Consider the following 27,085-nt stretch of genomic DNA (forward strand, 5'->3'; position numbering starts at 1 on the left):
TCGATGCAGACTTTCTCGACCCCGCGCGGTTCCGTTGCGACAAACGCTCCAAAGAGGAACTCATGAAGCACCATGGCGACAGTGCACACGATGCCATCCTAAACCGCTTCCTCGGCTACTCAAGGGAAGACTGGCAACGTTCCATTACCCTACTCTGCTACCTGCGTATGTTCTGGAACAGGCCCTCCATTCACTATGACCCAAAGCGCAAGCAGGACTTTTTCCGCCAGTACTGGGCGGGGCGTGAGACTGGCGAAATGCTCCGGAAGGTGGAAGATCGCGAGAAGGAGGATACGGCCCAGCGTCAGGCTGACTTCCTGACCATGTACCGAGAGATCCAAAGCCAGGCTGGTGTAGTTGGCGAAATTGCGGACTCGTTGCTGGCCGTCCAGTCGAATAATCTGGATGCCCCAGCTGTTGGCGAGTTGCATAATGAACTGCTTCCCGAGGTAACTATCAAAATTCCTTATACTACTCGTCGTCAAGAGGCTGACGGATAGTATGGTAGAAAAAGCAGATCCGGCTTGCGGCTAATGAACACTACCTAGTCTGTGATAGCTACGGATTGGGTCAAGATGCAGGTTGACCTCTTTCGATGATCGCTTCTTCTGTATCTTAGTTTTGCATCTGGTCGCAGGTTTTGCTGTGGCAGACGATGCTGAGGCGTTGCTGCCATGAATTTCTTTTCTCTTTTGTTTCTTTTCCTTTCTCTTTCATTCCTTTTCTTTTCTCTATCTTTTCTTTTCTTTTCTCTTTCGCTTCTTTTCGTGTCTCTTTCGTTTCTCTTTCGTTTCTTTTCTTTTCTCTTTCGTTTCTTTTTCTTTCTCTTTCATTCCTTTTCTTTTCTCTATCGTTTTTCTTTTCTTTTCTCTATCGTTTCTTTTCTTTTCTCTTTCTCTTCTTTTCATTTCTCTTTCATTTCTCTTTCATTTTTATTTTACTTTAAAGTTTGGCTTTTTATTTTATTTTGCGGCAAACCGAGAAACGCAACACGGGACGACGAATATACAATGGAAGGAGCGCACCACAAAGCGCCCTCATCAACTGGCAGGCGCAACGGCCTCCATCCCCCGCCCTCTCCCCCAAACAAACAAACTCCCCTCACCATCTCCCAACATTATCCCTCCGCCTGCACCCCCGCCCTCTTCCTCCGCATAGCAACCAGCAGTTGACACCGTCCTTCATGGACAAGCACAACGGCATCCATTGGGTTGGTAGCCTTCTGTCCATGTTTTCGACCCGTCGATCAACCGTTACGAAACACTGACAGATGCATGGGACAGCCACGACCCAGCAATCGACCTGTTGTGGGACGAACTTGTCGCCGAGGTCAGCGACATCATGGGCCAGTCATTTCCCATCAAACACATGGTCAAGCCATCGGGACCTATGAAGGTCATTTGCCATATCCTGTGGCATTATCCGACATCCAACGCCAAAAAGACAGATTACGGACATGTGATGGACCGGTCGAACCTATCGCTCTTGGTGCAGGTGACCAAGATCGGTGTCCCGCAGACAGTGAGGACCACAGACCTCATACCCATGCGACATGAGGTGGTCCGTTCCGAAAAAAGTGTGGCTTAGGAGGACACCTTTGGGGAGCATTGGCCAAAGGTCCGAAAGCTATTCCTCGACTTCAACTATCATCTTCTACTGCAAGCTCCGGTCTCCCTTGTTGTTGGCAAGCATGCTGGCAAAGCTTTATCCGAGTTGCTCACCAAAGACCCACCACATATTGTCGAGACAGTGAGCCGCAAGGGCCTTGCTTCTAAGAACTCGCGACACGAGTTCCTCATTATCCGTTCCTCGGTAACTCGTCACATCCAACACTTGGTTTTCTTCACGACTCACGGAGCTTACGCTCTCTACGGCGCCTCAAATATGTCATCCGCGATTATTTCAGATGTGATCTGGAATGGTGTTGGTGTTCTCTCGGGCCTCGAGATCGAGAATACATCATGGTTCACGTGGCGAAGATCTCGGAGCAAGATGGCCGGGACAGACCCTTATGATGCTGCCATTGCCGTCGCGGGCTATCCGAGTCTCCAGAAGGCATGGGTTGCCCAAGCCGCCGCGGGTTATCCGAACCTCCAGAAGGCATGGGCTGCCAATGCCGCCGCGGGCCATTTAAATCTTCAGAAGGCATGGGCTGCCCAAGCCGCCGCGGGTTATCCGAACCTCCAGAAGGCATGGGCTGCCAATGCCGCCGCGGGTCATCCGAACCTGAAGAAGGCACAAGCTGCCAGTACCGCAGCGGGTTATCCTGGCCTGAAGAAGTCGCTCGCCGTCTAAGCCGCCGCGGGTATCCCAGCCTGAAGAAGGCACACGCCATCCAAGCCGCCACAGGTTAACCGAATCTCCAGAAGGTGCACGCTGCCAACGCCGCCGCGGGTTATCCGAACCTTCAGAAGGCACACCAATGCCGCCGCGGGTCATCCGAACCTTCAGAAGGTACAAGCTGCCAATGCCGCCGCGGGCTATCCAAACCTCCAGAAGGGACGGGCTGCCCAAGCCGCCGCGGGCCACCCAAACCTCCAGAAGGGACGGGCTACCCAAGCCTCCGTAGGTTACCTAAACCTCCAGAAGGGACGGGCTGCCAATGCTGTCGCGGGTCACCCGAATCTGAAGGAGGCAGTGGAGAAGAGAGCGAATGCCCTCAACGCTCACAGACGTGCTAAACTCAGCGCACTCCAAGGTACCGTGGAAGTTACACAGTTCCTAGCAAACGCAAAGGAGGGGACCAAGACATCACTCTACACCAAATGGGAACGGGTACAGAGCGGTGCTTTAACCTCAAAAGCCGCGGAACGCGAGACGTATCAAACGAGCGATATGGTATCACCCGATAGACGCACCGTTTGGCGTACGTTGGCAGGGCGACGGAGGACCACCATTCGACGAGGCTGAGGTGAAGAGCAAACCAAATCCCGCAATCTCGATCAAACCAGTGCAACGACTGCGTCGCGGCGGTCGATATGATGGATGCGTTTTGTTTGCTAGCCGAGTTGGATAGTTTGGAGCGCTTCGGGGTTCTTGCTGTGTGTAGAGTAGCAGCCTCTGCCAAAGGATGGTGGTATTTATCATGATGTCAATTTTGCGAGTCTCGGCGTTGAGCTTTGCTACACATGTTTTTTAAGGCTGGGGTAACGAAAGCATTAACCTCCACTATTATTAAATAATATCTGTTTCGAGCAATTACATTTCCCCATCCGTAGTTGTTACAGCCCAGCCCCCCAACCAGTGTTTGGGCGCAAGCCGGATCTGCTTCTCCCACTATACTGTCGGTCAGCCTCTTGATAGGGAATATGAACAGTTGGGTAGGGAGTTACCTCCCGGAGCCGGTCTCTTTCTTTTACCCGATTTTCTTTTTATTTAATACATTTACTCCCCCCCCCCCCTTTTCCTTTTCTTTCTTTTCTTTTTTTATTTAATATCTTTTGCTCGATTTCTTTTTCTTTATTTTCTTTTTACTTGCTTCCTTGCTTTCATTCCGAGTTCGGCCTTTTGGCTAGAAAGTGCTAGAAAGTAGAAAGTGCTAGGGCAGCAGCGGCCTTGAAGGCCTTCTCGAGGTTTAGGTATCCCACAGCGGCTTGAGCAACCCGAAGGCGTCTTGCGACCAATCTTTACTCGTGGGCGCCGTGCCGCATTGGAGAGATTGCAGGTAGCTTTCTTGGTGATGCGAGTGTTCTTGACGTTGAATGCGAATGTCTTGCGGTCGTCGCCCCCCAAACCCACCAGGTCGATGGCCTCTTCAAAATCGATATCCTGTGGTGGCAGGCCAGCCGTGGGGGTTGAAAGGGCGTATGAGAATGCGACGTCGGCGTCGGCACCTGTCTCCACACCCGCTGGTGTGTTGCTCCTTGTGGGTCGACCCGTGGCATCGTGAGTCGCCTGGAGGAATGATGGTGCAGTACCTCCGCAAGCCAGCGATGAAAGGGCTCGGAACAAATTCGTCGAGGCGAATGTTACGGCAAGGACTGTGCAAGGGGGCCACAGAATCGGGAATGATGGCCATATGTTGCTCAACAACACTGGGATCCCAGTCCTGAAAGTCGCTGTGGTCGTTCGCAGGCGTCTGCGAAATGTACGCACCATAGCGCTCCAGACGTGACTGGATTTTTACAGCCCGGGCCAGCTTGTCCGACACTAGTTTGATCGAGGTTGCGAGATTCGGTTTGCTCTTATAGGTAGGCACTGGTAATGAAGTTGAGGGGTGAACCATCCAACGTGAAACTCGACAATGACTCTCCATTACGTGCTCCATAACCCATGATGTATATATATTCCTCCAACGCCCGCACCCCGCCCTTTTAATCATTTCCCAACGCTAGCAATAAACACCGCCCCCTCCGCCCCAACAATTCATGCCCCATTCACCTCGCGCTGGGTAACTCATACGCATATGGACTCTGTGGGTCCATCTCGTGGGCGCCATGCCCCTCCGGCATCTCAGACAGAGCTGGGACGTACGGCGGCACACCGTGATATCCCTTTGGCTGTTCGTGGTACATGTCGGGATCCGACGGGGCGACCGCAAGGTGCTGGCGCCGATGCCTCCGCCAAAGGAAGAAAGCAGCGAGCGCCAACAGCCCAACCCCGAGCACCACTCCCACGGCAATCCCGGCAATGGCGCCCGGCGCCAGCCCGCTGGATTGCGCCGCCTCTCCGGACCCCGTCGTCGTGCCCGTCGGTGGCGCGGTCGAGGACGCCTCGGTCGCCGCGCTCTCGGTCTCGCTGCTGGTAGCCTGGGCGCGCACGATGTTGTAGCCGTTGATGGGCGGGGCGTAGACGGTGGCGGCGTCGTCCTGGACAACGGTCGAGGTGGACACATGTGTGAGCACCGTGGTGTCCACGACGGTGTCGGCGCCGTCCTCGCCCGTGGCGGTTGCCGAGCTGGTCAAGAAAGTGACGCTCACGTAGGCGATCGTCACGCCCGGGTCGGCGATCGACGAGCACTGGATGACGGACCGCTGGTTCTGCGGGAGGATCGCGCCGAGCGTGTATTTTCTGCCGGGTTTGCTTGTCAGTCGCTCGGTCTAGACGATCTTAGCCTGTTGGCGACGTACTTGGGGCAACAGTAAGTGTACTGCGCCTGCGACGCCGAGTTGCTCTCGAGGACGGTGCTGTGGACACCACTATATGCCTCCGGGCAGACAAAGGTCGGTCCCAGCGCCGTTGAGGGCCCCGAGTTGGAAGCCTGATCTTGATTCCACCACGGACGTTGTTGCGGGGGAAAACAGCTATCTGCGCCGGGGTCAAACCGCGTGTAGACGGGATCCCATCCCAACATCGTACCGGCGTTGACCTGGCGATGGATTCCTCCTTCGCCGCATCCTGCTAACGACGGATATGGTGTAGGGAGGGGTAGAAAGTTTACTTTCGTGCCAAATAAGGTCCCCGATGTTGTCTCGATGTCGGACATGGTGTGGCTCCTTGCTGCCCGGTTGTTTTTTTGTTTTTCTTGAATGAGCCAGGCCGTCACGGCAGGAGCAAGCTTGAAGAGTCTGGGCGCGCGTATGCTGCGCCGGGAAAGGATTGGTCAGCGTTGCCCCAGGGGTTATTCTCGCTGCCTTGAGGGCTGGCTCGCTACGGCCGAGTTATTTCTGGTCGGCAAATGGCTGGTGACAGGGGGACGGGCAACTCGACAAGGCTGAGAAACGAGTGGACAGAGACGAGAGGGAGAACCTCGAAAACTTCGATTTTGTAGACTTCGGGAAGTCATACCCTGGCAGTCAGTTAGTCTGGCCCTCGGCTTCGCTCAATCGGGAGCCAGAGGCGTTTGATCCGACAACCATCTCTTTGGCCACCATCCCTCATGTTCAAGGCTTTGAAACGCATCCTCAAGAGTGTGCATATGTGGGTCGGACCTGTCGCCGTTCGTCTTCTCTCGCAGGGCTGAGCCCAAGCCCGCGGCCGGTTTTGGAGCCATGACGAGGGAATGGGAGATGTGTTCATTTGTTCATCCTTGGTCACGAACGAGAAGGCGAAAAGGATAACCTGACTTGCAACCGTGAAACAGCAAAGTACTCAATCGATTCATCTCTGTCCCTCTAAAACGCTACCATGCACCTCAGAGTAAACAATAGCGGAAGGGAGATCAGGCAAACCACCCCATGTTCGAAAAGCCGCTGAAGACATGCCCGTTCCCAAGCCCAGCATCCACGGCAGCCGGACAAGAAATAACCAGGAATGGCCAGGTCCTTGTAGACAGACACTTTCGACACCCCAATGCGCCCTCCCCGGAACCGCGCTCGACTCCCGCGAGCACGAAGGCCGGGGGTAACCCCGAGAACACCGCGCAGATGGAAGCGATCCGACCAAAGAAAAAGAAACGAACTCCAACTCCCCGCCATGGATCCCTCCCACTAAAAACCCAGCAAAACGAAACACAGCCCACGCACCCAGAGGTATCGGATCCCACCCCAATGAACCATTTTATATCAGCAAGCAACCGCAATGACGATGATGGAATGTGACGCGTCGCACCAATGAAACACCACCGTGATGGAAGAACCAAGCAGAAAAGAAAAAGAAAAATAGAACAGTATCGCTCGCGTCCCATTGTCGGCAGATGCAGCAACACCGAGGCAAATAATGCCACGCCCCGGGGAGGTGATCTGGTTGAAGGCGAGGAGGAGAGAGAAAATAAGAACCCGTCTCGTGAAGAAGTGTAGAGAGATGGGATAAGAGTAGAGATGGGCGCGCCGGATGCAATGCCCATCTCCGTATGCGAAACCATCCAACCCCGATGAAATAAACTAGGCCGGTATGAAGAGAGAATAAAAAAAAACCACGATGCGATCCCTTTTGCCGATGGTGTGTAAAGCGCCGGTGCTGTATCAGTCCTCCCTTCCCAAGTCTTTTGCTGGTATACCCCAGATGTTCATGTGCCTGTGCTTGCCCCTAGTACGATGATGATCCCCCATATGTTGTGTGTTTTTGTTTTTTCTTCGCTGATGCGTGTTATTCTGGTCGTATCGTACCGCCATTAAAAACCGGGAGGGTGTCGTCGCGCAAGTCCTCGTGTACTGGTAAGGTGCCATGGCCCCCGTTCATGCGCTCGTCCGCTGCCGGAAAACAATTACCACCCTCAGTCCGGTCATCCACTGTTGGAAACCATGCCAACCTCTCCCAGAACTCCAACGCATCCCCTTCATGACCGTCAAGGGGATCCGTACCACTGATCGATGCAGCTTCTGGGACGATGATAATGATGCCAAACCGACGCAACGCCTCGGACACATGTCCCACTCACTCCGCCTCCCCCATATGACCTTGCGCCCTGCTTGTGCTCATCATGTATGTGCAAACCCGAGGTGAGATGCATAGCCGCGTGACCATGGCCCATTAAAGAGCCCCCGAAGCCAGAGTGCTCTTTCCCAAATCCCGAGGGGATCAAAAAAAGCAGACTCTAAGATTCTGATGCCCGCCGCGAAACCCAGTCAGAAGACCGACAAATGCAACAACCGAAAGACCCACAGAACATCGTAAACCCGGGAATCATTACGTACGTAACATGGTAAAAAAAGATAAAAAAAGAAAAGGGGGAAAAGGAAAGCATAAGAAGAATGCCTGGTCCGAGATCGTTACGCCGTTGAGCTGCTGCGCTTGAAGATGCCGCAGCATGCGAGCAATGCGCCGGAGCCGTTCCGTTCGCAGTGTCTTGGTTTGGGGAGGCGGAATCCAGGGCACGCCGGCGGAGTTGAGTAGGGAGACGACTGAACGATCTCGGCAAGTCGGAAGATGAAGACGATAAAAGATGACCACCATAACTCCTCGTTGAAACATCCAGGCTTCATTAATCATCGACCCATCATATAAGATGAGAAGGCCGAGGCAGTGCCAGCCATCGCAGGTCCGTTTCCGCTGTACATGCCGCCCCACGGGTTGCTGGGCCCGTTGGAGCCGGTGGGGGAGGCATACAGGTTCGCCGCGCCGGTGGCAAGCACAGACGACGCCGTGTACCCGCTACGGCTTGAGCCGAGGCCGGGAGGTGCGCTCAGACCTGGTGGAGGTCCGTTGGCGGTTGTGAATCCGCCGGCCGACCCGGAGTGGATTCCGTTCATGCTGCCCATGGCACCCGCGCCGTTCTGAGCCTGGTTCTGACCGGAACGGACACCGAGCGGGTTCTTGGAGAAGCTGAGGCGGATGCCGCCTTTGACGCTGTTGTGGAGCAACTGTCCGTAGAGCTCGTGAAGAGCCTTGGTCGCAAAAGTGACGTCCTCGAACTCGACGAAGCACATGGGTCCGTTCTGCTTGGTCCGGAAGCAGAGCCGCTTATATCCTCGTTGCCGCGAGAACAGGGCCTTGAGTTCCTCTTCCGAGGTGTCGAGAGGCAGATTGCCGACATATAGCGTGTTGCACGGCGGGTTTTGGTCGGCGGGGTTAGCCGGAGGGAAGTTGTTCATCCGGTGTGGCACTTGAGAGCTGTAGCCCGTTCCGGGTCCGCCCATTGTGGTCGGTGACATGGTATTTGACAACCCGGAGAGCGACCCCATGTTGCCGTGGCCGTAAAACGGCATCGGAGTGTGCGCGGCCACGGGGCTCGGGGAGGTATTCAGGGACAGGCCGGCCATGTGGGAGATGGGCAGCTGCGGCGCTGTCTGGCGGCGCTGCAGCCCGTTCTCAGCAAAGCCAACCGGATCATTGAGAAGTTCTTTAGTCTCGTCGTCTTCGGCGGAATCGATCAGCGACTTGCCCGTGATCTGAGCGCCATTGGCAAGGTGGTTTCCGATCGGCGACTGGGGCCCAAAGAGGTTCTGGTAGGACGGGCCGGTTTCGTGGGCAGCCAGGTCTCCTCCGTACATGGGGTTCATGGGAGGCGAGATCTTCTCCAGCGACTGGAACGTCCCGTTGAATCGCGATGTCTGCCTTGACGACGGGGCCGAAGGGGTCGCGGAGACGGCCCCGTTGGGTGCGCTCGTAGACATGTCATTGGGAAATCGGTTCCCTGACGTCGTGGGGCTTGCGCTGCCCAGGATCTCGACGACCATTTCGGCATCGTTCGAGATGTTGGACCTGCCATCGAGCATATTCTTGGCCTCCTGAGCGCCCGCCGGGCTTTTGAACTTGAGAACGGCGGATCGGAAGCCTGCATCGGCGGATTGCTCGGCGGGCAAAACCTCGACATCGACGAGGTCCTTGGAAAAAACCATCATTAAGCGCAGCGACTCCTCCGAGGTGTTGAGCGGGAGGTTCCGAATCAGGGCCGAAGAGAGCGTTGGGGGCGTCGCGGATAACGGTGTCCCCTGCGGCTTCTGGGCGTCGCGATCATAGGAATTGGCAGTCGGGTGAGACGGCGGATAGCCTGATTGAGCGGTGGCGGTAGGCCGGTAGGCCTGTGGTGGCGGGAGATATGCTGGGACGGCCATGGCAGTCTTTGTCGCGAGTGTGCTCGCGGGGAAGGGACTCGAGCGGTTCGGCGTCAGAGCGGCGTAAGAGCCGTTGGTGGACGCGCCGGAAGTTGCACTGGGCGGGCTGTAATCCCCGTTCATGCCTCGCGCAGTACAGCGTTGCGCGCGGCGAAGGAGAAGGTTCTGAATCGTCGAAGCGACGATCGCGCTGATCGAGTGAGGATAACGAGTGGAAACGCGCGGCGTTGCGCGACTCGAGTGGAGAAGCTGTCAGGTACCGCGAGGTAAATGAGAGGGCTGATGTGGTTTGTTGGAGTGGATTTGTCTTCGCTTGGGACGCGGTAGCGGATTCCAAGCCGAGTAAAAATAAAAAATGGCGACGGTGAGGGGCGCGCGCAATAGGACAGCGGGTGGAGGAGCGCGGTGCAGGTACAGATTACAGGAGCGCAAGGAGAGAGATGACGGGAAGGGAAAAAAAAGTTGGGGGTTGGAGGAGAGATCTGGTGTGGGATGGCCCGGGGGTGAGGGGGGCTTGCGCAGCAGGCGTGGAGGAAGAGCTGTCAGTGCTGCCACAGCGGGACTTGAGTTTTGGCGAGGGAGGAAACCGCTTGGGACGTTCCAGTCAATGGGAAGCTTTCCGGGGCACCTCATCGGGGTGGGTGAGTGGATGGTGGGTAAATTACAACCCCTTACAGTATTCGTACCGGTTGGCGCTAAGGAAAGGATCGGAAGTGTGTGGGACAGTGCAGCTTTCCAGAACCAAACTTTTGCACGTTGGCCAGACCCCCCTGGCCAAGATCGCGAGATGGACCAAAGGAAGATATTTACGGACGCTTTGAGGACTTACCTTTTGACATGGAACGGATTAATCAAGAGTGATGCGAGGTTGCTATATGGAACGGTAAGTGGAAACGGAGAAGTTGCGCGACGGAAGAGAAAAAAAACTAATTGAGACCTATGACGGGGGTTCACTCAGGTGCCATCATCCGGATGTATCCGGCGTCTTCGGATACTAGGCATATGGGGTAAGGTCAATGGGGAACGGCGCGGTTTAACAAGAAGACCACTTGGTATATAAAAGAGCGCGGCAGCGAGGTTTGGCTGAAGCAATAGGTAACTACCTACCACCATGGCAAGCTTGCCCACGATCGTACCTGAGCTTCCCACCCGCGCGGACACAAGCGTCGATCCAGGGACTCCCTCAGTGCCTCGATCTTGTTGGGTAGAGGCCTCGCTGGGGACTATATATTGAGATGATGCTCGAACTCGCTGCCGTATCGCGGCAAGTTCGGCCATCGATCAACATTTCGGGATCGGGAACTCGTCAGGCACTCGGTCGTGTCTCGTGTCTCAGAAAACTGAGGGAGATCCAGCCTCGAGCCAGCGCGCCAGCCAAGCACCTAAGCTCGAGCCAAACCAAACTTTTTGGAAGGGGTGGGTGGACTCGAAGAATACGCTAAACCGAAGACAGCAACACCCTTGCATCCAAGAATGGCGAAGTCTCGAAGGCGGGGCCCACCCCACAGCGTCCATCCACTCCGAGTGCACATCACATCAAGACTCTGATCTGAGCACGGTTGTTTGTCTGCGCAAGTCCACAGTACGAAGATGAGCAGATAATCTATCCATACTCCATACACAGTAAGTCTTCGCAAACACAAGCTCCGTCTTTCATCCCGTTTTTTTTTTTCCAACGCATTTCTCTCGAAAGAGTCTGTTCGGAGTTTATGCACGCAAATGAGGAGGAGGCTCACCGGTTCGGTCGACGCAACCCTTCGAAGGATTGGAGCTGTGATGAGAGATGCAGTTCATCCGGGCACTAACCAGCAATGCAACCCTGTGGTTGGATTACCATCAAACTGACCCCCGTCATTGTTTCGAGTCAACGTGCCTCGAAGCCCTGCAGGGCATTCGACCACGTCTGGTGCGAGCCGTTGAAAGGCTGCGATGGAAACGCCACATTCCGCCCGTGGTGGAGGGGCGGCACACCCTCGAGCCGAAAAGTCTTGCCGTCGATAACCACAAGCGCCGATGAATAGCTACATATATCGACGCGTGTATCGGTCCGGCAAAGTGGTGTGCTCGATAGCCCGCGACAGAGACCGGTGAGAGGTGAATTAGTTGCGCACCGGGGATTGTATCCACCGCCGGCCGCCACACCATCTCAGCCAGACGCGCAAGAAGAGGCATAGAGATTACACCGGCTGCATCCGACCCCAAAGACTTGGTGTCGAGAGGGAAATAACCATTGGCTTTGGTGGAACCTGCAGGAGGGGCAGGGCTCATGGTGCCGAGGCTCTCCTCCACAAGTAACCTGAAGGTGCCGTGGCCTCTCCGTCCGAAGGGGGCAACTGAGAGGCATCGTAAACCTCCTTTCCCTTGGTACGCGACACAGATTAACTTCGTACTCATGTTTGATGGCGTCGCAGTGACCCCAGAGAAAAAGGGGCTTGGCGGACACCCACACACGACGAGAACAGCCGAGCGTTTCGGTGCGCTCCCAGATGCCGTACATTGGCGATCTTGGCTGTTTCCAAGGCGATAACAGCCAACCTCCGCCCCAGCACGCCCAGGCACCGGCATCACCCACGCGGCAGCTCGACTCTCAGCGCCCTCCCGAGGCGCAGAGGTCTCCTAGCATCCGGGATACCACACAACTCACGCATCCGACGGTGGGCTTGGTACATCCAGTACTTGCCCCGGCGCATGGAGGATCGCTCGGTCCGGCCTGGAACCGGAATGGGGAAGGATGCTTGGTTAAGTGCGCAACCACTTCGGGCTCAGCTGCTTGAGACTCGTTGGGCGAAGGGGGCCCCGATTTGAAGGAGATAATTTGCGCCCGCGTGTCCTCGCTCTTTCCGGATCAAGCGCTGAAACAGGGCCGGCTCAATCGCGGCCTCAGGCCTTATCCTCCCAGCGAGAGATGGCCCGGAGCTCACGACTTGTCGAACAAGATCCCGCCGTCGCACACATACTGTGTGCATAGGGCTACGGGAAGAAACCGCCGACAGAGGCGCGCGCGCAACCTGCAATCGACAGCCGAGAGGCCATGCATGCAGCATCCACGATGCGAATTGCGGCCGCAGCCGTCGCACGCCTCGACTAGCCTCGTCTCCCGGAGCAAAGGCAGCGCTGTAGCATGGAGTACCACAGGGATGGGCTGTATCTGTTGTTCAACCCACCATCCGGCCTCCTGAATTCAAATCACCACGGCACTGTCCAACAGGAGACCCTATCTCGGTCACGCGCTGGTATTTCACGGGGGCTGCAGCGCGGAGGAAACGGTGAGTGGCTGGCTTGCGGTATCTGTCGCACAGGGAGGCGTTGCTCTGAGATATCGGAGCAAAGGCTGTTCGTCAGCAAAGCCCTGAAGGGGAGGCCGCATTCCGGGGGATTGTGGTCGGGACATTGAAGGTGACGACCGCCCTCACACAGAATCCCCTTCCAGCCTCGAAGCACACTCGGGACGCCTAGCCAACCAAGAGGGGCGCTATGCAGCTTCCCTCTGGGCTTCCCTCCACTCGCGCTTTCGTGACCCCCCTCCTGTTGGGCCCGGCAATTGCCAGCCTGCATAACCGTTCGGTCGGGCAACTGGAGCACCCCTGAAGCGGGAGCAGGAGCAATACCACACACTTGTCTGGACTCGATCAGGACGAGGCCAAGGGACGGGTAATCAAGTCCCCCCCCCCCCCCCCCCCCCCATTTCGTGGATGGGACTCGACTTCTGCCACACCAGCCCTACCATACACATACTTTGGTACTGCAGGCGCCCCAGCCCCCCAGACATCACGGAGCAGGCGCACACGCATGCCTCGACGGGCATGTTCCTCAGATCGGCCTGCCGCAGATCGCTTTTGATCTTCATTGCGCAGCGTGCAGACTTGCCGCATTGTTCCCTTGAACCGTCCATTTCACGGCGGCAGGACTTGCCGGGTACTGTTTCCTCGAACCCTGAAACGGCTGCAAGTCAAAGAAAAGTCGGCGCGCTCTGAAAGAAGAAAGCCCCTCGTGTCAATCAGAAGACCTCGAGGCGAGTTACGATGGGGAAGAGGTAGTTACCTAATTATTTACCGGTTTCCTCGCAGCCATTACAGCGGTGTTTTTGACAGACCGACTGTGCCCCACGCACCAGCTTTCGTACCAGCCCTCCACCACATGTCAAGCCAGTCACGTCTTCCATCTGGCATCGTCCCCCATTTTCACACTTTTTTTTCATGTCGGGCGAACGCGAGGAGCGGCAGGGAGGACTCCAACCCTGGCGAAAGCCTGGCTCCCTGTGCGGGGCGAGTGGGGGCTTCTTGGGGTCCCGGCGCATTGACTCCCTCCGGAACCTTGCGAGACAAGCTTCTGCAGATCTCCTGGCCTGGGCTCAGCTCTTGGCAAGGGTGCCCATGCCTCGCTCCACAGCATCTCGATCAATCAGAGGCCACAAAGCCATCTTGATTCCTCTCCTGGAGGGACAGAATTGTGGGGACACGCACGGCACGGTGCCAATTCGCTCTGCTGACAGACCGGACCAACTTTCTTTCTTTTCTGGTCAGGGAATGGCCATTCCGCCCGATGAGACGGGCCAACCACATGTTTGAAGCCAGAAGCATGGCTGCATGGTCACAACAAAGGCACGGAAGGCCATGACTTGCGTGTGCGGCAAGTCACATGTTCTCCACCACCATCGCCGCCCTTGCATTGATTGTTGTTTATCCTCGAAGCATCGAGTCCCCTTTGTTGACAAATAAATGGACTTGGCTCAAGGTTGATAAGGGACACCATTTGGTTGTTGTTTTGCTTTCGGGCCAGAATGTCACCCCGTGATCCCCCTGATCCGAGATAGGACGGAGATAACTCAGACAACGAGACACCAACAGATCACAAGAATAAGGGGTAAGGCAACAACGTGGAACAATGTGGGGGACGGGACGGGGAAAAAGAAACAAAGCAGGGACCGCGGGAAGACTGGCTCGGGGAGGAAGCAATACCGGCGAGGTTTGTGTAACAAAGGTGAGTACCGTATCCGTGACTAATCGTGGACGCGAAGGCGAGTTTGCAGACCCAAACCTCAACCCACTTTCCAACTCACAAGGGATTTGATGGCATTGGTAAGAAACTACCAATATTCCGGTTCTGCAACTGTTCAAGGCCTCGTAGACGATTAGGTAGATTCTCCATCAACCGGTTTAACATCGGAAAAAAGATCTTTGCTATCAAGTAAACCAAAAGAGGTACACCATATCTCCATTATCACAAACCGTCAAAGTTCACATCCCCTTGCGCCCAACCCATCGTCATAGCCGTCCACAAGTCATCCGGCACCTGCACACCACCAGGCTCCGGCGCGGCTGCTCCGGCCCCTTGCTCCGCTCCCTGCGCTCCAGCCGCAACAAAAGCACCGGCAGCAGCCAGGCCGTTGTTGAAGGTCTCGTCCCAGTACGGGTAGTACGGCTCCAGACTGCCGTCCATCATGGGGCACCCGTTGGTGGCCGAATCGTGCTGAACCGGCACCGCCCCTCCCGCCCTACCAGACGCCGGCGCCGGAACGGGGTGCGGCGGCGCTGCCGCCGCCAGAAGTGCCTCCACCTGCTGCTGCTGCTTCTGTTGTTCCTGCTGCTGTTGCTGTTCCTGCTGCTCCTGTTCCCGCCGCTGCCGCTCCAGTTTCACCAGCCGCCTCATAAACTTGCGCCGCACCATATCCAGCACGATCCTACTCGCGCTCAGCACATCCATACTCTTCGCCTGCCCCGCCGCCGCGCCCGGCCCGGGGCCAGCAGCAGCGGGGGGGGCCGCGGGAGCAGCCGCGGCAGCGGGAGCAGGCACCGCCATCGCCGCCACAACCTCCCCGCCATCCTCGCCACCACCCAAGCGGCAGAACCGACCGATATACTCCTCAAACCGCACCAGCCCGCGCGCCGCGCGGTCGTCCCACTCCGGGCAGACCAGCAGGGGAAAGGACATGCGGAAGCCGAGGATGATGGCGAGGATCAGGGCGCCCCACTCGACGCCGATGAAGGCGTTGAAGTCGCGGGGCGCGAGCCCCAGGAGGAAATCGTACAGCGCGTGCAGCGCGGGGACGACGGCGATGAGCCGCGCCGGGTCGGCGCGGAAGGCGGCGGTGCCGTCGAGGGCCGGGCCGAGTTTCACCGAGGGGAGCTTGAGTAGTGGTGCGCCGGAGAGGAAGACGCGCGTGAAGAGCACGGCGAGCCGGATGGAGGGGGTGGAGGCTACGGGCGGGGTCATGCGGGCTTCCCACTCGGTGAGCTGGGTTTCCATGCCTCGTAGCATGAGGCCGATTTGGTACTCGCTCTGGGAGCGCCCGCGCTGGGTGCGCCGGAGTTCGTTGGTTTCTTCGACGAGGCGCTCGAGGCGGGCCTGCCAGGCTAGGATGTGGTCGCCTTGGAGGGGGCTGTGGTGCTCGAGGAGGTCGCTGCAGCGGGCGGTGTATTCGGTGTAGCTGAGGGAGGAGGAACGGCCCCAGGTGGAAGCAGCGCTGGGGATTTGGTTAGTAGGGGGTTTGACGGTAGGGGTGAGGGGTGGGAGATATACGATGAGGCGAGGTAGTAGCTTGCAAGATACAGCCTGACCTGTTCGAGGCGTTCAGGGGTCATGGGGACGTCCATCGAGTCGGTGCCGGGGTCTTCGTCTAGTTCGAGGTCGCTGATGATGTCGACAACCATGCGGATATACTGCAACGACTGCTTGTTTTTGGGTCGGAGATGAAACGGGTACCTTCGACGTCAGCGCACGGAACCAAACCACCATTCCAAATGCGAACTCACCAAGCGATATAAATCACCAGGCCCTGAAGCAGCTCGATAGTCCTCTCACCCCCCGCCACGAACTTCAGCCCCAGAATCTTCCGAAACTCCTCATCATACAAACTGTGCCCCTGCAGCGTACTGCTGCCACTCGCAGCCGCCAGCACCGCCAACAGCACAAACGGCCGCTCCTTCGCCATACTCGCAACCGTCTCATCCGCCTTCAGCACCACACAATGAAAATGGCTCATCATGGCCTCCCTGAACGTATCCAGCAGCTTCCCCGCCGAATCGAGATTAAACTGCGGCTGCAGCCTCAAGCTGGCCAGCGTCCTCGGCCTGCCCTTGCCCCCCTCACCCTGCGACTGCGCCTGACCCCCAGACAACAACAGACCGTGCGGAGCCGGGACCGCGGCCGAGCTCGGCGGGGTCGACAGGGCCGACGCGCCGACGGGCAGGGAGGAGGCGTGGGAGAGGACGGAGCCGACGCCGGACACGGAGGCCTGGTCCTGGTCGAGCCAGTCGTAGTCGCCCATCTCGCGGTCCCCGTCGCCGTTTGCGTCGTTGTCGTGGTCGTAGTCGTAGTAGTCGTCCTCGCCCTCCGACACGTTGGGCACGAGCTGGTCGATCCCCTGCTCGTGGGTCAGGCGCAGCGCTTCCATCGAGTCGGCTATGTCGTCCTCGGCCGACATGGGGATGTCGATGGTGAAGGTCTTGGAGGGCCCCGGGGGAGGGGGGGTAGCGCGGTGGGGCGGGCGTGGAGGTGGTGGAGGTGGTGGAGGCTGTTTTGGGGTTGGGTCTTTTTGGTTGTGAGGAGGGGGTTATTTATTATTTGGGGGTTAAGGGGGGAGGGGAGATAAACGAGACAAACGAGGCCAAGGAATAAGATGGATGACCAAGTAAAGCAAAAAAAAAGGATGTTACCTTTTTGGCTGTCTTGGCCGTCGGGTTCGTGGGCCAGTCTTGAAAATACACTCCCGTTTGGAATCAAGACATCTGCTCAGGGCGAGGTAGGTCAGTGAGTGGTGATATGGGGGCTAAGAGTAGGAGAGCGCAAAGGGATAAAGGGAGAACAGGTTGCTACTGCTTTTAGTGGCTAAGAGTGGCGCAATCCCACTCCAGAACGGGGGCCCAGTCCGGCTCGCCTACAACTTACCTCTTGCAGATTCCCAACTGGGTGCTTGCCTGGCATTTGACCTTAGCGGCCCTACATGCCTCACAGGCGTTGGTGATGCGGGGAGCCCGTGGGGCCGAGGCCGGTTGGGGTCGAGCCTCTATCGTATCCATGCTCGGAACTTGTTTTCGGGAAGCCGGGGGATAAGGCAGGATGCCGCAATGAAAGGGGGAGTCGTCCCAGTGGTGGACTGGTGGTGGGATGGACTATGGGGCTATGCCTAACGATGATTACCGATCCAGAACGGGGGGTTCAGCTGAAGCCTTTGAGTTTGTCAGTTGCTCGTGTTCCTCGTGCGTCTTACTGAGCGACTTGCTTCTTCGTAATGTTAGTCTTCCGATGCGCCTCGGCGATTGAGAGATACGGGCCCGGACTGGGATCGAATGGAATTGCCGGGTGGGCCCGGCGGCGGAGGAGTGGAGAGGAGGGAGTCTTGGCCTCCGAAGTGTCACGGAAGATAAAAGATGACGGAGGTCAAGTGTGGAGACAATTCCCGTGTGCGAGCTTTGAATGCGGCCCGGTCTGCCGAATCCAGTGCCGGTGCATCAGCATGTAACATTGGGATTGCTTCCATCGACCACTAACCTTGTTTCCAAAAAAAGAAGAAAAGAGCGATAAGATATTAAGCTAGCTGACAAGCACGCTGGGCTCGTGGATCTAGTATGAGTTTCTCAGGGTCGATAGAATGAGTAGCTTAGTTCATATAGAGTAAGTAAGTTAAATTAGAAATAGTTAAGGAAAGGTTATTAGAAGAGATAATGAACTTTATATTAGTTGTTGTTACGAGGCTACCGGTAGTATACTGGGAGAAGGAGACACGGCTTGCGGCTAAACACTACCTAGGTAGTCTGTGATAGCTACGCATTGGAAAATCCGGTATAGTGTTGATTGAAACAGGTATTCTTTAGGTACGATAGGGGTTGGTTAATTTCGAGACTAGTGTAGTGAAGCCTATCATCATATATTCGAGCTTATATTGAAACATTGAAAAGAATTACCCCCTCCCTATTCGCTTGGTCCGCATAGAGTAAGTTAAATAGTTAAATAAATGCTACATACCTCCCTTCCCCTCCCCTCTCAGACCCCCAAGCACCCCTCCTCAGCGCACCTCACAACCTGACAGAGCGCCTTCATTAACACCGGCTCAACAACCTGAACCTCCGCCCCCTCCGCACACCCACCGTGACCCATCTCCCCCCCAAACAAACTCCCCTCTCCATCCCCCAACGCCACCTCCCCCTCCCGCCGCATAGCCGCAACCAACAAGTTAACACACCGACCCAGTCCCGCAAGCAACACCTCCCCAGCGACCGCCGCCGGCCCGCTGCCACCCTCCTGGCACACACCGCCACCACCAGCACCATGAGCCCCATAACCCGTCCCCCCGCGCGAAAACCCACTACTACTCCCACCCGTGCCACTCCGCGCGCGGCTGTTGTTCGTCATACTCCGCACCAACCCGGACCCAAACCCCGAACCACCACCACCACCACCACCCCCACTGGCCGTGGGAACAAACAGCTCACTCAAAGCGTTCCTGTCCCGCCGGCCGGCACGGCTCAACACCCTACGCCGCGACGACGACGCCGACGACGACAACGACAACGATGACAACGACATCGACAACGACGAAGACGACGGTGGCGGTGGTGCGGCGCGGAGAGCGGCTGCTGCGGCGGCGGCTGAGACGGGGTCGTTCATGCCGAGGAGGCTGGCGGCTTTGTGGGGGATGGTGAGGTCCTTTCTGGCGGTGGCGGGGTCTTGGGATGGGGATGGGGAGGGGGTTGGTTTGGGGTTGGGTTTGAAGGCTGGGGTGGGGGTGAGGGTTGAGGTTATGGTTGAGGTTGAGGTTGAGGTTATGGTTGGGATGGGGGTGGGGAAGAGGCTGGTGAGGTAGTTGTGGGCGAGCAGGTGGGCGTAGAGGGCGTCGCAGAGGTGGTCGGGGGCGGAGGGGAAGATGTTTCTGAGGGCTGCCCAGGCCGGGGCTGGCGGGGTCGGTGCGGCGAGGCTGAGGTTGGACATCCCGAGGGATGGGGGTTGGGTGGTTCCGGGGAGGGAGTAGGTGTGTGTGGGCTGGAGGTGGTGTTTGCTGCTGCTGCTGCGGCGGGATTGGCCTAGCCAGCTCATGTTCCACCGTTTTGACGGTCTTAGGCTGTGGGAGGCTCGCGAGTAGATGGAATCGCTTTCGGGGTTCCCCAGGTGGCGGTCCAGGTCTGCGCGGTGCTTGACCTTTTTAGAGTAAGCGCGCATGGTCTCGATGGAGAGGCTCGAAGTGAGGAGCATAGTCTCCGGGAAGCAGGATATCGATACCCGGAGGGACTCTATGACCTCCGGGGGCAGTGGAATGCCATGTGCGCTTGATGTATACGGCGTGCTTCTCTGGGGCGAGGCGAGCGTTTCAGCGCTGGCCTCGACCCAACGGCGGAGATCAGGAAGTGACGGCTTTCCCGTAAGCGCTTTTTGGTATGCCCTAGCGCTTGGTTCGTCGCCGTCGTCGAGAATCTCATTCTCACGAATCGCCATTGAGGACGATGGCCGAGCATGGAGACGGTGCCGGGCCTGGTCTCTGCTGGCAAACGCTATCGGAGGCGGCGCGGATGCGTCGATGACGATTCGGCCGTTAGCCGTCTCGATTATTGGTACAGTAAACTGAATGTCCTCCTTTGGAATGCCGCCGCCCTGTCCGAGCTCCTCAGTTACCCTAGCTGGGACTGCCACCCCTCGGGATTGCGATGTTACCGAGAGTGGCTCTGTGCGATAACGGTCCCATTCCAGTGACGAGGTCCGTTTCGGGCCCCTGGCCACGGGTGAAATCTCGACGATGCGCGCCTTTTCGAGATGTGGTTGGTTTGGGGGCGTGTGCGGCCGTGAGCGAGTACCACGGCAGCTACCGGGAAAGTGGACTTCGGCGGTAGCTTGAGCGGGCCCGGTTCGATCAACCGTTGGTTTTGACGGTTCAATCATGTCTCCGTAATTGCCGGGATCCAAGACAGGTTGATGCGTATCAGAAAGTGAAGTTCTTGCTGTAAATACCGAGCTTGCTGGTCCATCTTGCGGAGAGTCTGGGTCATCTTCGTACCAAGTGCCGTGTGAACTGCCCTCTCTGTTTGAGGAATAGGAGAGCGCGGGGAAGGTTGGTGAGTGTGTGTTGTGTGAAAAAACCGAGGAACAGCGACCGGAATCTGACGTGGCGGCAGTGGCAACAGATTGTTGCCGCGTGATGGTTAAGTGAGGCACCATTGCTGTTGAAGGGACATTGGATGAATTCAGGTATCTGTTCTTGATCCCAAGTCGTCCGTCGCTGTCAAGATCCTCAACATACAACCCTGCTTCCTCCTCCACAAAGGAGGGCAGCAAAGTTGTGCTCATGCTGGGGGGCTGCTGCTGGTGACCTGCGCGGTACGGAAGAAGCGACCGTTGGAAGGAGGCGCTCGCACCCGAATCCGGCGCCGCAAGGTCCGCAAAGGGACGACCGGCGGTCATAGCTTTCGACATGAATATGCTTTCCGAGATCGTAAGGTCTCCTGCAAGCAGCTCTAGAAAGTTGCAGTCGACAGTGAGCTTGCTAGCATCCAACTCACAACTGGAAGAGTACGATGACCTCGTGCTCGAGCCAGTCGGCCAGGCGGGTGAGGATAACATCAGGGATCAGGGTCCTTTGGGAGGACTCGATTCAGATCGGCTGTGGCGTGTTATCCCTGCGCAGATCGTGTGAGAGCTCTGTTCTGTGCCGTATGCGAGAAACAAAACACTGTGTAACCGAGGATCCGGGACAGCGATCCCGAGCGAGGCGTTGGGAACGGTGGACAATGCCTTTCTGCCAGTTTGACGATGAGGGCGTGGCATGATGGGGAACCGGAGGCATCATCAACTGGGAAGACGGGGGCGTATAAGTCTCACTCCTTCCTGGCTTCTTATCAAGTAAACAGCAGGGGATATCAGAGGACACGACGGAGTGCGATATGCCGTGACACCCAAGCCCGTCGCCGCTGTCATTCGGAAAGGGAGGGTGGCCGCGCTGCTCAGCAGTCCGTGCCCGTGTACAGCGCAAACAGGGCACTAAGAAACAAGAAGAGTGACCGAGACAAGTCAATCAAAAAGTTGGCTGCTGGCTGGCCGTGCATTGAACAGGGAGCGAGAAGGCAACCAGATCACCGCGTTCCAAGATTTGGTGGTGCGCCATGCAGTGAGCAAACGCAAGAGGCATCCTTCCAGGTTGGCACACCACCTGGGCACTCTCATGGCTGGATATATGCTGCAAACTGCAGGCAACTGAGCCACCATATTCTGTGTACATAGCCTGAGTAGTGCAGCGAGGTAAATAGGTACCTGGCTGGTCCGAATGCTGTCCGGCCCAACGCTGTTTCGTGGCGGCTGGACCTCGTGTTGAGAGGGCGAGTGATCAGAGACGACGGATAGGTGCAGATGCCGCAAGGGACACAAACTCAAGTCACCTACAGATGAACCCCTGTCTTAGGTCCCGAATTTCAGCGGGATCAAGCCATCTGCCGTCCTGTCGGGTAGGAGTTCATGGCCGAATAAATAAACAAACAGAAAGGCGTGCCTGATGAGAGACAACCATCGCTCGAGCCCTCTCTGGCACCAAGGAACAACAATCAAGATCGCCCAGCCGAATCCGAGATACGATCCGAACCTGTTTCCGGGGGAGAGCTGAGCGCTGCAGCAAGCCGGGACTTTAACCATTTACCGCGATTACCCGTGCAGTGGTTCCCGGGGGGAGGTGCATCTTGCATCCCGCTATCGTTGTCGGCAACCACGAAAGTCTGGTGTTGACTGCCCGGAACCCAGGAGCTGGAATGGCCCCACAGGAAGCAAAAAAGGAAAAAAAGAAACATCCATGCAAATGAGGGGAATGCATTTCGGGTCTGATGGTGGCTGATGGCGCCTGTGGTTACAGAGGGCACAGTATGAAAGAGACTCAACGTCCAACAATGGTTCGAGAACGGCAGGGAAAATGTGAGATGTTGGTGAAGCATGCAGGCGGGGGATTGGGAACGGCCTGCAGGGATAGAAGGAGCCAACATGCGGGCCGGGAAGTCGCCTTGCGGCTGAAATTCGATGTGACTGCTCACTGCTCCTCAAGACACTGGACCCACTCTAAACGTCAAAGCTTCTGTGCAACCAATCATGGGCAACGGCTCGAAGGAAAAAGGAAAGTGCCCCCTACTTTTTTCACCAAAATTTCGATGAATGCAGGAAGCAGCAGCTGCGACCTGACACAACAACTCAATTTTCCACCCAGACTCATTGACCAGTGACGCGGCTTTCGGCATTCCGTCTTCGGCTTACTGAGTGTGTTCCCTTGCATGTTTCAACCCGCACAGGGCCTTGTTTCTGTCTCACCACGACACCAACGCAGTGAAACCATCTCCCTCCATCGGCCGGAATTCAAACTGGGGGCCGGCCGCTTTTAGCGTCACTTAGGGAAAAAAAAAGGCACGGGAATTCGGGGCTGGTTGTGTTCCACTCATTGAATCACCTGGTCAAGTCGGTTGGGTTACCGAGGGAGGGAGGCAGAGAAAGAATTTTGAGAATTCCTGGCGAAGTCGACGAGACAACAATTATGCTTTCTGAGGAATTCGTCTCGGCGATATGTGGGGCTCCGCTCTCTTCCAACACAGCCATCGCAAAAGACGTTGGCATTTACTGCCACACACTCAGCCCCACATACTCAGTCAAGTCGACCTTCAAGAAGAGTTCAGTTCCAGTGAACTGCCTTGCCATCAGCGAGTCCCACGTCTTCACCGCTCAGCATGAGAAAGCCTACGTCCATGTCTACTCCAGACTCCGGGGGAACCAAGAGGCGTTTGTGGCCTTCCCGGAGAGGATACGATGTCTGACGCTGGTCGGCGATGTCCTCGTTATGGGCACCATGGAGGGCAGGTTGATGCTCTGGGAGGTGAGATATGGATAGCCAAGTCAGGAACTTGAGAGTGCTTTGGTTGCTAACGTTCATTTGTCATAGACATGCACTGGCCGGCTAGTGTCAACTCCGGCGCGCCACGTCCAGGCAGTCTCCTGCGTGGCTGCCACACCCTACCACGTTCTCACGGGGTCCGACGACTCGGATATCCACGTGTGGTCGCTGCCCCAGCTGCTTGAGCTGGATTCTGCCGCCGAGCACGAGCCGCAACGGAGTCTCTCCAACCACAGAGCCGCCATCGTCGGCCTTTCCGTGAGCTCCAGTGTCAGCAGCGACACAAACTTTTGTGTTTCTGCGAGCAAGGATAAGTCATGCATCATTTGGAACTACCAGACTGGCGATGCTTTGCGGACGCTTCTCTTCCCCAGCTTTCCCCTGTGTCTGTCCCTTGACCCGTCTTCTAGGGCCGTCTGTGTCTCCTGCGAGGACGGGTCGCTCTATTTGACCGAAGCGTTTGCCGAGAAGCCTCTCTTGGGGCCAGGATCCGAAGAGGCTACCACGGTCGTGCAGGTTTCCTCGCCCTTCGGTGCCACACTGCCGGACGTGGGGCCGGCTTCCTGCCTGAGCCTGAGTTACGACGGCACGATGCTGCTCACCGGGCACCCCAAGGGCCAAATAATGCGATGGGACATTGCGGAAAATAAGTCGCCCGTCGAATTGGCCAACCTCAACGCCGCCGTCACCAATATCGGCTTTGTTTCGCCGTTCCCAATGGACAAGCCTACCAAGACGGTGAACATCATCAAACCGTCACAAGCCGAGCGCGCGTACACTTTCGCCGCTCAATTCGACTCATATTCCGGGTCGGAAACTAGGTTCGATTCGCTGCTCAACGCTGCGGGCTTTCCGCGGGAGGCTATGGAGAACGCCATAGCGGCGTTCAGTCAGCCCGTTGCCGAACCTGCTAGCAACCAAGTCTTGCAGAAGCAAAATGAAGAGCTGTGGGATATCATAAACGAGCAGAGAGCACTACAAAAACAGACGCTCCAGCGTTTTGCCGAGACCAAGTCCAACCAGTGAGATGTTGGTCATGTTTGCAATCTCGTCAGGCACAGAATACAGTTCAGGGCGGCTTATTGTTTGTATACCCAATAGAGTTCTAGATACTGGAAATGTTGCACAAATTTTCTAATCCCATGATGTTCCAAGGCGACTATTAGCCCATGTCACGTCGCGGTTATACTCGGCGGTATGCAAGGAAAACCGCCTTGTCTTTTCACGTGCCTCATCCTCTGACCAAATGGATATCTGGATGTTAATTGCCGATGATGCCACACGTGGTGCACAACAGTTTGATGTCACACGGAGTCGGCATCACTAACACGGGGTAGTGGTTGTTGTTTGACAGGTAGCCAAGTTAAGTCCCAGGATGTATCGGACTACCCCTCGGATGTTGTTCAGGTTGCCAGCTCGAGAACGGATCTTAACATCAAACGCTTGGATGGCACAAAGTACCCCTCAGATCGCCCTCCTGTTTTATCCTGTGCCACAATAAGCCGAGGTTGTACGAAGAACTGGAATCTTTTGACATATGCCATGCAGGAGTTAGGGGCCGGACCGCCCCGGTGACACTTTTAAATCACCGCTTCGTTGGCCGCTGAAATGAGTAGGTAGTATATGATGCTAAAAAGCAAAATAATCTACTAAGCCAGCCAAGTCTATACACAACAATCCCGTCTAACTTACAATGCTCTATGAACCCCTGATGTCTCTAAGCCCAACCAACCCCTGACTGCATGTCTCTCCGTGAACACCGATCCCCTGATGCATCACTTCTCACTTCTTGAACCGAACATGCCCAGGCTGCCCCACCTGCCCCCTCTCCGCTAAATCAGCCGGATTCCCCCCTCCGCGCATCCCACTCGGGCCAGCCGCCGCCCTCCCCTCTCTCGGGTCCACGACGGCCGCAGTAGCGCCCCCATTATCCCGCCTCGGCCGCCCCCGACCACCCTGCAAAGCAACAACAGAAGGAGGAAGGCCACCCCTACCATTCCCATTCCCATTCCCGCCACCAGCAGCACCACCCTTCTTATCAGCACCATCAGCCGCCACCCCGACCTCGACGCCGTTGACGACGAGCTTCTTGGCACTGGCGTTGCTGAGCGCCAGCATCCCCGCCGTCACCAGCAGCAGCGTCATCATGATTAGGGAGCCCGTCTGGGTCATGTTGCCCGACAGCGCCGCCACCAGGTACACGATCAGCTTGGCGATGGCCTCGAGGTAACCCTCCACCTGCGTCTTGCGCCGGAGCCTTTGTGCGGGGTTAGATGACCTGAAACCTTTCCGTGTAACCCCCCCAAAAAGGGGGAGCCGGTGATACTAGGAGGGGGCGGGGGGGGGGGGGGGGGGGGTTACATACCAGCTACGGGCGGTGATATCACGAATATCGGCCGCCTTACCACGCAGACGGACCAGGGTACGGTGTTCAGCATCATTGAGACGGACGAGGAACTGGGAGATGCGCTGGCGCGTGGCAGAGATGGAGAGGCGGCGGTGCCGCTCCGGGCCGTTGCCCGCCGCCGCCGCCGCCGGCCCCTGCCCCTGCCCCGGCCCGCGCCCGCTGCTGCGTGTCGTCGACTGTGACCGTGATGACCCCTTGCCGCTGTCGGGGGATGCTCTCTGGCCGTCCTTGCTGTTGTTGTTGGACTCGGCCGCCCGCTGCTTGATCACCCAGATGTTGAGGAGGCGCGAGACCATGAGGGCGAAGATCAGGATGAGTGCCCACCCTGCCTGTGTGTTAGGTATGTACCAGTTGTGGTTGGGGGGAGGGGATGGGGTGATGGGGGGGCTTACAGTCTTTGAATATGACGATGAAGACGATGGCGGCGAGGGTGAGGATGGGGCCGGCCAGGTAGAGCGCGTGAGAAACCATTCCTCTGCCCGGTGGCTTACCCTCCTTCCACGCGGTGGCTTCGTCCCCGCTCTCGGACCGGTGCAGCTTGTACCGCCCCCGGCCTTCTATGGCACGACCGACGTCGAGAGTTACCGTCTCGCCGGGCTTGGCCACGCTTTGGATGTATGTGGCGGTGGCAGCGTTGTTGAGCTTGAAGGTCACGGCAGAGCCCTCGAACTCGTCGACAACATCGACAACAGATGCGGCGCCGCCGCCCCTGCGGAACAGGTCATCAGCGGCTTGTTGGTAGTGAATCCCCGGGGCTAGCAGTAGAATGTCTATCCAACTGGCCCCGCCCGTGATGACCGTCCGTTCGGCAATACCATGCAGGTCGGCAAGCGCAAGGACACCTGAGACAGAGAGTGTGAGAGTAGCGAAAGGCTTCTGATTCCAGCCCTCAATGAAAGACATAACGATCTAATGTGTGAGGAGGATCAACCTCACTCTGTTCCAGCCCTCGATGGGCAACTAAAGGAGTGACTTGGGCACGGTACCAGCCGTGCCGTTATAATTCGAGTAAGTGAAGGAATGACAGACCGCTGACAGCGTAAGGATAGTCTGGGATAGATAGATAGGTATGTATGGTATGTACACGGGGGTCGAAAAGGAGAGTGACCGTGTGGGAGACGACCCCTTTCCTTCGACGACCACCATGGCGGAATAGCCCTGTACCTTAAATGCTTCCATTTCGAAATCCGCGCGAGTAGAGAAAGTCAGAAATCCCTCTGACGTGCCTAGGCCTAGAAACCGGGCTCATTGTGACACAGGGGTTTAAGAGGCCGGCCATAGTTTCAAGGCCGATGGCCATATTTTAGGCCTCGTGGTGGATAACAAATTATAGTGCGATCCCCACAGAGGTCTGTTAGTGGCCTGGCCGAAACAGCCCAAAGGGTTGAAAAATATTAGGTTGAAAGTGCGGCACAGTCCCGCCCGCCGCATCGAGAGATCCAATGTCGTGGGGGTACAGGC

General features: G+C 56.9%; 10 protein-coding genes across 10 annotated transcripts; 4 read left to right on the plus strand and 6 right to left on the minus strand.

Annotated features, from left to right (window-relative positions):
- The first annotated feature begins 637 nt into the window (after positions 1 to 637).
- On the plus strand, positions 638 to 1,028 carry B0H64DRAFT_385554 (uncharacterized protein). Its single transcript, XM_062803086.1, has 2 exons — positions 638 to 679; positions 796 to 1,028. Exons 1-2 carry the CDS (start codon positions 675 to 677, stop codon positions 944 to 946), a joined length of 156 nt encoding a protein of 51 aa, XP_062662090.1. The 5' UTR covers positions 638 to 674; the 3' UTR covers positions 947 to 1,028.
- A 155-nt stretch (positions 1,029 to 1,183) lies between these two features.
- Positions 1,184 to 2,295, plus strand: B0H64DRAFT_371044 (uncharacterized protein; the record flags this gene model as incomplete). Its single annotated transcript, XM_062802126.1, has 3 exons — positions 1,184 to 1,214; positions 1,271 to 1,521; positions 1,606 to 2,295. 3 exons carry the CDS (start codon positions 1,184 to 1,186, stop codon positions 2,293 to 2,295), a joined length of 972 nt encoding a protein of 323 aa, XP_062662091.1.
- Positions 2,296 to 4,237: 1,942 nt separating this feature from the next.
- On the minus strand, positions 4,238 to 5,762 carry B0H64DRAFT_78368 (uncharacterized protein). The gene is made up of 2 exons (XM_062808753.1): positions 5,070 to 5,762; positions 4,238 to 5,010 (listed from the first exon to the last, which is right to left on the minus strand). The coding sequence occupies exons 1-2, from the start codon at positions 5,423 to 5,425 to the stop codon at positions 4,377 to 4,379; spliced, it is 990 nt and encodes a 329-aa protein (XP_062662092.1). The 5' UTR covers positions 5,426 to 5,762; the 3' UTR covers positions 4,238 to 4,376.
- Positions 5,763 to 7,805: 2,043 nt separating this feature from the next.
- On the minus strand, positions 7,806 to 9,623 carry B0H64DRAFT_317567 (uncharacterized protein; the record flags this gene model as incomplete). The annotated part of the gene is made up of 1 exon (XM_062800339.1): positions 7,806 to 9,623. A coding segment is annotated over one exon (1,818 nt), but the record flags the coding sequence as incomplete, so codon positions are not given.
- B0H64DRAFT_78417 (uncharacterized protein) lies at positions 9,614 to 10,796 on the plus strand. The gene is made up of 2 exons (XM_062808754.1): positions 9,614 to 10,257; positions 10,333 to 10,796. The coding sequence occupies exons 1-2, from the start codon at positions 9,730 to 9,732 to the stop codon at positions 10,432 to 10,434; spliced, it is 630 nt and encodes a 209-aa protein (XP_062662094.1). The 5' UTR covers positions 9,614 to 9,729; the 3' UTR covers positions 10,435 to 10,796.
- A 3,798-nt stretch (positions 10,797 to 14,594) lies between these two features.
- B0H64DRAFT_371048 (uncharacterized protein) lies at positions 14,595 to 16,797 on the minus strand (the record flags this gene model as incomplete). Its single annotated transcript, XM_062802127.1, has 3 exons — positions 14,595 to 15,837; positions 15,894 to 16,076; positions 16,127 to 16,797. The coding sequence occupies 3 exons, from the start codon at positions 16,795 to 16,797 to the stop codon at positions 14,595 to 14,597; spliced, it is 2,097 nt and encodes a 698-aa protein (XP_062662095.1).
- A 92-nt stretch (positions 16,798 to 16,889) lies between these two features.
- B0H64DRAFT_385569 (uncharacterized protein) lies at positions 16,890 to 17,773 on the minus strand. Its single transcript, XM_062803087.1, has 3 exons — positions 17,596 to 17,773; positions 17,262 to 17,542; positions 16,890 to 17,101 (listed from the first exon to the last, which is right to left on the minus strand). The coding sequence occupies exons 2-3, from the start codon at positions 17,390 to 17,392 to the stop codon at positions 17,026 to 17,028; spliced, it is 207 nt and encodes a 68-aa protein (XP_062662096.1). The 5' UTR covers positions 17,393 to 17,542; positions 17,596 to 17,773; the 3' UTR covers positions 16,890 to 17,025.
- A 742-nt stretch (positions 17,774 to 18,515) lies between these two features.
- On the minus strand, positions 18,516 to 20,921 carry B0H64DRAFT_298945 (uncharacterized protein; the record flags this gene model as incomplete). Its single annotated transcript, XM_062800090.1, has 3 exons — positions 18,516 to 18,846; positions 18,910 to 19,019; positions 19,509 to 20,921. Coding segments are annotated over 3 exons (1,854 nt in total), but the record flags the coding sequence as incomplete, so codon positions are not given.
- Positions 20,922 to 22,408: 1,487 nt separating this feature from the next.
- B0H64DRAFT_471849 (WD40-repeat-containing domain protein) lies at positions 22,409 to 24,359 on the plus strand. The gene is made up of 2 exons (XM_062807907.1): positions 22,409 to 23,199; positions 23,266 to 24,359. The coding sequence occupies exons 1-2, from the start codon at positions 22,864 to 22,866 to the stop codon at positions 24,241 to 24,243; spliced, it is 1,314 nt and encodes a 437-aa protein (XP_062662098.1). The 5' UTR covers positions 22,409 to 22,863; the 3' UTR covers positions 24,244 to 24,359.
- Positions 24,360 to 24,820: 461 nt separating this feature from the next.
- B0H64DRAFT_78777 (uncharacterized protein) lies at positions 24,821 to 27,022 on the minus strand. The gene is made up of 3 exons (XM_062808758.1): positions 26,017 to 27,022; positions 25,583 to 25,949; positions 24,821 to 25,474 (listed from the first exon to the last, which is right to left on the minus strand). The coding sequence occupies exons 1-3, from the start codon at positions 26,525 to 26,527 to the stop codon at positions 25,000 to 25,002; spliced, it is 1,353 nt and encodes a 450-aa protein (XP_062662099.1). The 5' UTR covers positions 26,528 to 27,022; the 3' UTR covers positions 24,821 to 24,999.
- Between the last annotated feature and the right edge of the window lie 63 nt (positions 27,023 to 27,085).

The sequence above is a fragment of the Chaetomium fimeti genome (genome assembly GCF_033439085.1).
Source record: "Chaetomium fimeti strain CBS 168.71 chromosome Unknown B0H64scaffold_2, whole genome shotgun sequence".
Lineage (NCBI taxonomy): Eukaryota > Fungi > Ascomycota > Sordariomycetes > Sordariales > Chaetomiaceae > Chaetomium > Chaetomium fimeti.

Excerpts from the sequence above, each read along its gene's own strand:
- B0H64DRAFT_78368 (XM_062808753.1), bottom strand. The coding sequence starts at position 5,425 with ATGTCCGACATCGAGACAACATCGGGGACCTTATTTGGCACGAAAGTA. Across the intron at positions 5,011-5,069 it reads TACACTTACTGTTGCCCCAA|AAAATACACGCTCGGCGCGA; the intron begins GTACGTCGCCAA and ends CAAACCCGGCAG.
- B0H64DRAFT_78777 (XM_062808758.1), bottom strand. The coding sequence starts at position 26,527 with ATGTCTTTCATTGAGGGCTGGAATCAGAAGCCTTTCGCTACTCTCACA. Across the intron at positions 25,950-26,016 it reads CATCGTCATATTCAAAGACT|GGTGGGCACTCATCCTGATC; the intron begins GTAAGCCCCCCC and ends ACACACAGGCAG. Across the intron at positions 25,475-25,582 it reads GATATCACCGCCCGTAGCTG|GCTCCGGCGCAAGACGCAGG; the intron begins GTATGTAACCCC and ends CCCCGCACAAAG.
- B0H64DRAFT_78417 (XM_062808754.1), top strand. The coding sequence starts at position 9,730 with ATGGCGACGGTGAGGGGCGCGCGCAATAGGACAGCGGGTGGAGGAGCG. Across the intron at positions 10,258-10,332 it reads CGAGGTTGCTATATGGAACG|GTGCCATCATCCGGATGTAT; the intron begins GTAAGTGGAAAC and ends GGGTTCACTCAG.
- B0H64DRAFT_471849 (XM_062807907.1), top strand. The coding sequence starts at position 22,864 with ATGCTTTCTGAGGAATTCGTCTCGGCGATATGTGGGGCTCCGCTCTCT. Across the intron at positions 23,200-23,265 it reads GCAGGTTGATGCTCTGGGAG|ACATGCACTGGCCGGCTAGT; the intron begins GTGAGATATGGA and ends CATTTGTCATAG.
- B0H64DRAFT_385569 (XM_062803087.1), bottom strand. The coding sequence starts at position 17,392 with ATGGATACGATAGAGGCTCGACCCCAACCGGCCTCGGCCCCACGGGCT. Across the intron at positions 17,102-17,261 it reads CAGTTGGGAATCTGCAAGAG|ATGTCTTGATTCCAAACGGG; the intron begins GTAAGTTGTAGG and ends CGCCCTGAGCAG.